Raw genomic sequence first — 5,664 nt, forward strand, 5'->3', positions numbered from 1 at the left:
CCCCCCTGCCCCATCCCCCTCCCACTCTCTGAACCCATTGGATCGCTGCCCCACCTTGCCCCATCCCCTGCCTGCACCCCTGAACCCCTCCCGATTACTGCTCTGCCCAGCCCCAGCATCCCAGCAATTACAAAAAAAAAGCCCCGCACTCACCTGCAGTAGCAGCTGCCGTTGGGGTCACTGGGGCCTCCTGGCAGAGCCCCCCTGCACAGCATGGGGCACCCCCCTGCACAGCATGGGGCAGCAGGGGGCAACAGAGACCGGCCCCGGCCACCTGGCACCCGCACTGCCATTGCCCCATCATGCAGGTGTGGCCAGGGCCAGCAGGGCTCTGCATGCTGCCAGGCAGCTGGGGCCACTCAGGCTGAGCGGTGCCAGGCCCCAGATGACAGTTGCAGCAGCCCCAGCTGCCCAACAGCATGCAGAGATGCACGGTGCCCTGCTGACCAGGGCCGCACCCACATGGTGGGGCAGTGGCAATGTGGGTGTGAGGTGGCCAGGGCTGCTCCCTGCGGCCCCCTGCTGTGTGGGGGAGCTCTGCCTGGAGGCCCTAATGACCTCTACAATTGCTGCTACTGCCAGTGAGTGTGGGCCTTTTTTTTTTTTTTTTTTAAAGTACCGGGAGAGTGGGACCAGGCGGGCAGCCATTGGGGGTCTGGAGGTGTAAGTAGGGGATGGGACTGGGTAAGGCAGCCATTGGGGGGGTCTGTGGGTGCAACTACGGGATGGGGCTGGGCAGCACAGCCATCAGGGGCCTGGGGGTGCAACCAGGGATGGGGCCAGGTGAGGCAGCTGTTGCAGGGGCTGAGGGAGCAAGTGGGAGTGGGGCACGCGGGCCCTGCAGGGGAAGTAGCCCCCATGGGGGCCATGTGGCTGCTGTTGGGGTGCTGCAGCCCCTGTGGGGGGGGCAATCTATGGGCTGTGCAGGGGGGCTGCGCCCTGCAGGGGTCAGGGAACCCACTCCTCCTGAGCAGCCCCTCCTCTCAGTCCTCCCACAATCCACCCACACACCTACACCACACACATTTGATCATGTAACAGTAACTGCTGTTGAGGGTGGGATGGATATGTGGCTATCACCATTAAAAAATGGAATATTTTGAGTAAACAATTAATATTTTTCTAGGGATGTCAAACTACTAAAAAATTTGACCGTGATGAGTTGCGCATCTAAAAAATTAGTTGCAATTAATCACTATTTTAATCACACAGCTAGAAACTCAAGAACTATGCAAAATTATGCAGGTACTTTATATGGTTGGCAGGGCGGGGGGGGTGATAGGTGTGTGGGGAGGAGTTTGGAGCCCAAGGTGGCAGCCTTTTTAATTCTATACATTTACAACATGGTATACCTAGTCCAGCTTTTTGTAGAATTTTTGACATTTTCTTTTTCTAGTAATACTAAACAATGCATTCACTGTCCCAAACTTCTTGTTCATTGGATATTAATTAATTGACCTAGGAATGTCACCTTTTTGCCAAAGGATGAGCCAGCCTTAGAAAGAAAGCTGGTAATAATATGCCTTGTATTTTGTAAAACATGGAGTCTGTGTATAGCGTGAAGCAAAAATCTGTCAACTACTCTGTGGGAATGACACATGGTACACAAAGCATCTAAGTTCAATATTTTTCTTCACTAATCTAATTGTCATGTAGAACACCACTTTGATGACAAGAAAAAATAAAGATAGCTCCTTATGAATTCAAATGGTGGGTCTGTGAGTGCATTTAAGACCAGCTTTAGATCTCACAACTGAGCATTACATGGTATTTGACATGGCAGCTACCTCAAAGAATTTCTTGATATCTGGGTGTGGTGATACACTCTTTTATTGGATAAAAAAGGCTGCTATATATGTACCATTACTACCTAAATGTAGCAGTTGACATTTGACAATCCCATAAAAAGATCATGTTGTAGAAATTCTAGGCCAAGGATGATAGCTTGCTTTTTCCTCCATGTAACAGTGAAAGAACCAGAACCACACCAGAGAGGAAAACTTGTTTGTGGGCCTCAACCCATGAGAAGCAGACATAACATACGGTCAGTCCCACAAACTCTGTAACTTACTAGAATCCAGTGCAGTTATCCCAGGCAAAAACAGCAGCAAATACATATACTGAGATAACTATCTCTTGCATTACCTGCTCCTCCTCCCATCTAGTGGCCAGATACTCTAACACTGCTTACTGCAGCACCTACCAGCTAGATAAGCTCTGGTTCCAAAACACTGCATGAGACAAAATAAAATTTGTGTGCCTCTCCCATAATGTGCCTGGCTTTTAAGAAGGATTTGTAAGCATGGAGCATGCAGCACCTTACTTCAAGACTGAAAACATGTAGAGGCCATTGCAAAAGAAATTAAACAAAGTTAAAAGTTAACAAAACTCTCAGATATCAAAACAAGAATCAATGCTAGTCTCAGTTATTTCACAGGGCTTGGTTCCTTAACTCCCTGCAAAGGTAATGGGTTACCAACTAGCCAGGGGTGTGTGTGTGTGTGTGTGTGTGTATATATATATATATATATATCTCTGCAACAAACTGCTGGGCAGGACCCCATAAGCATTTCAGTCATTTACTGCAACTTTTTTTTCAAAGGGTGCTCCCAACCAGCTGTGCAAGATACCTGATCAAAGAAGTGTCACCCTTTGAAGTAAAAGCCACAGCAAACAGCTGAGCAGCCCATTTTTAATTCAACAATGCACTACAAACTAAACAGATTATGAACCAGCCAGATATGAATGATCTGGGTTGTACTGTATGTATGCATGTATTTGTAGCTGGATTAGTATCTATATCTGTGTAACATATACCCAACTATATACACATTTAGGTGTTGCTAAGTTTATGTCAGAGAAAGTATCACCTTTAAATACATACACACAAGTTAAATTATTTATAAGCATTGCACCCATGTCCTGAGCACTACCAGGGGTATTCTAGGCTCCACGCCAAAGATGCAGAAGTACACATCCATAACGTGAAGGAAAATGCCTTAAATGTTTCATCAGCCAAGTTGTCAGGGTTTACAGGTGTGTTAGGCCTACTGATTAGACCTGGGGCCAGCATCCATAATCAAAGTTGAGTTCAAACCAGGCAAGATGAGATCAAACCAGGATTCACATGCCAAAATAGAGGGGTTACCAGAAGCCAATGTTAGAAAAATGAGGTGAGGTCAAATCACAGTCCTGAGGTTCAGGGACTGGGTGCATGGGCAGAGATAATGAAGCAGACACCAGGAAAGGCACGTGGGCAAGAGCTACTCGCAGACTAAACCAGTTTGCTGTAGAGAAGGGACCAGGTGCAGCAAGAGCTCCTTAAAAGCAACCCTAGATCCAGTCAGTAGGCTGAGGCTCAGCTGGCCCTGCTTAGGAAGTTGAGTGTTGCTGACCTAGTTACCCAGCTGCAGTGCAAAGTGCCTTACAAAAACAGAATGTAATGCTAAGTGTCTCTGAATGCATTATTTATTTTGAATACAAGATACTCCAGAAATCAAATCACCCTGTGTGCTTGCTCCAGCTTCTTCTGGAAAAAGGTAAGCAATCCATTCTTCCCTGGAGCCAGTATCATGCCAGCAAGAGGGACCCTAAGATCACATGCAAGAGCAAATGGTAAGGTCCGTAGTTGGGGAAATAAAATGGGCACCCATGCACATAATATAAGAATTGTTGGAGAATGTTCAGTGATGAACTTCAGTCATGTAGAGGTACTTAGGATTTCAAATAGCAGATGACACGTGTTTGTTGGTTTCTGTTGACCTGATGCCACTTCAAAGTTTTTAATGAACAATGGTTACTTTTGAATGTGCAAGAAGGCCACTCTTTCAGGTAAAAAGCTTTCCCAAGACATTAGAAACACCAATTCTTGGCCACCAGAGGAAACAGCCATAGTTAGTTTCAGGTTAAAATGAAGCCCATGGTAGAAAAAACAAATGGTGGGTCCCTTCCTGTCCACACCTGAGATACTGTTGTTCCCATTCCATAGAGATCTATGGGCAGTGGGGAGGCAGTGACAATGTACAGCAACCTGCAACAAAAGCTGCTAAAACACTTTGGACATTAGGCCATGGTGACCCACAGCAGCAGCTAGAAATGACAGTCTAGAAGTTAGTATTGGAAGACCTACAGCAGAAGCTGGGGATGACAGTGCCATGCATCCCCAATCTTTTAGGTGTGGCAAAAAATCCCTCCACTTCTATTACAGCTTTCTGGGGATCATGAAAGGAATATATAAGCTCCAGCTTATATATATCCTCCTTCTCTGGAGGCAGCCAGGGATCTCTGAGGTATACTTTCAAAATACTTGATACATTCTTGCCTGGAAGAGCCTCTCCTCTTCTGTTCTGTTTGCTTGTTTTTTAAATACATATTACTATTTGATTCCCTTAACCTGATTTGGACTCCTACGGCAAAAGGTTGGGGGGGGGGGGGGGGAAGGCGGGGGGGGGGGGGGGGGGGGGGGCTGTGCAGTGGTGGTGCTATGCACCCTGGGCTGGACCATTGTTCACCGTGGCCACCCCTAAAGGGAAGTTATGAAGATGGCACTTTCTTCTGCTACCTGTGGCTGACAGCGTGGATTCTGCCCCCACACTACAAACAGGTTGAAGTACCTATTGGAACAGACTTGGACCTTAGGAAAAAGAGCTGTGCTGGATTCTGCTCTCAGTTAAACTTAAGCAGATTGGTCCACAGGGCCTTATATTCCTCTGACACGTGAATGCCCCTGAAATAAAGTTACATTAGTATAAAAAAAATCAGCCTAAGAGGAATTAAAAAAAAAAAATCAGTCTAAGAGGAGAACAAAGCTATCCTGCTAAACTGAGTGCATTTGGTCCACGGATTACAATAACCACAATGATGGTACAGTTAGAGGGGATGTTATAAAAAGGGTTGATTTTGTACAACGCGTATTTAAAAGATCTCCGAGTAAGATATCTTTACTACTTTGCTCAACTTTTTTGGAAAACTTATAAAGAATGATATCTTTAAAATCTTATCTAATGATATCATTAAAATCTAACATATTTAAGAATCAAAGAGAAAACTTACTGTGGTTTCATTTGCTGAGGTAATCCAACAGGTGGCTTCTGCTTGAGTGTGAAGGCCATTTGAGCCATTGGACCAACTTTTTGCGGAAGCACAACCTTCTTAGAAAAAGTCTGTTGAGTAGATTGCTGAGGTATGGGCCACGGGGGACCCATAGGACCCCGACCTCCAACAGATGAAGTATCTTGCATGACAGTTTTCTCACAGGAGTTACCTTTTGTCCCTGGTTTGCACACACAGAGCTGAGGTCGTAGACACATCCCTCCATTTTGGCATGGTGGTGCACAGTTAGCTAAGAAGAGATATGTTAAAATAAGTGAAAGTGAAGTAAAGCATTCCATTTTTGCTACCATTTCTGCTCCACTCCTGCAGCCCAGGCTTCCACCTTTCAGCATATAAGCCACATACCTTTTTCACATTCATTCAAGAACAAACTAGTGCAAAGTATACAAATTTAGTATTGAAACCTGAATCAAGACTGACTCTACAAATATTCAAACCATTGCAAAACAGTACATTATAGGGATATAAAATACTGTTAGGAATTATTATTATTTTTACAGATGAGGCACAAAAAAATAATCCACCTGTTCTCCTCTAAAGCTGAAATCAAAT

General features: G+C 45.3%; 1 protein-coding gene across 1 annotated transcript; it reads right to left on the minus strand.

Annotated features, from left to right (window-relative positions):
- Positions 1 to 3,454: 3,454 nt before the first annotated feature.
- Positions 3,455 to 5,335, minus strand: LOC112548338 (latent-transforming growth factor beta-binding protein 1-like). Its single transcript, XM_025193794.1, has 2 exons — positions 5,053 to 5,335; positions 3,455 to 3,590 (listed from the first exon to the last, which is right to left on the minus strand). The coding sequence occupies exons 1-2, from the start codon at positions 5,307 to 5,309 to the stop codon at positions 3,497 to 3,499; spliced, it is 351 nt and encodes a 116-aa protein (XP_025049579.1). The 5' UTR covers positions 5,310 to 5,335; the 3' UTR covers positions 3,455 to 3,496.
- Positions 5,336 to 5,664: the final 329 nt, after the last annotated feature.

Source organism: Alligator sinensis, unplaced genomic scaffold, assembly GCF_000455745.1.
Source record: "Alligator sinensis unplaced genomic scaffold, ASM45574v1 scaffold1473_1, whole genome shotgun sequence".
In the NCBI taxonomy this organism is placed as follows: Eukaryota; Metazoa; Chordata; order Crocodylia; family Alligatoridae; genus Alligator; species Alligator sinensis.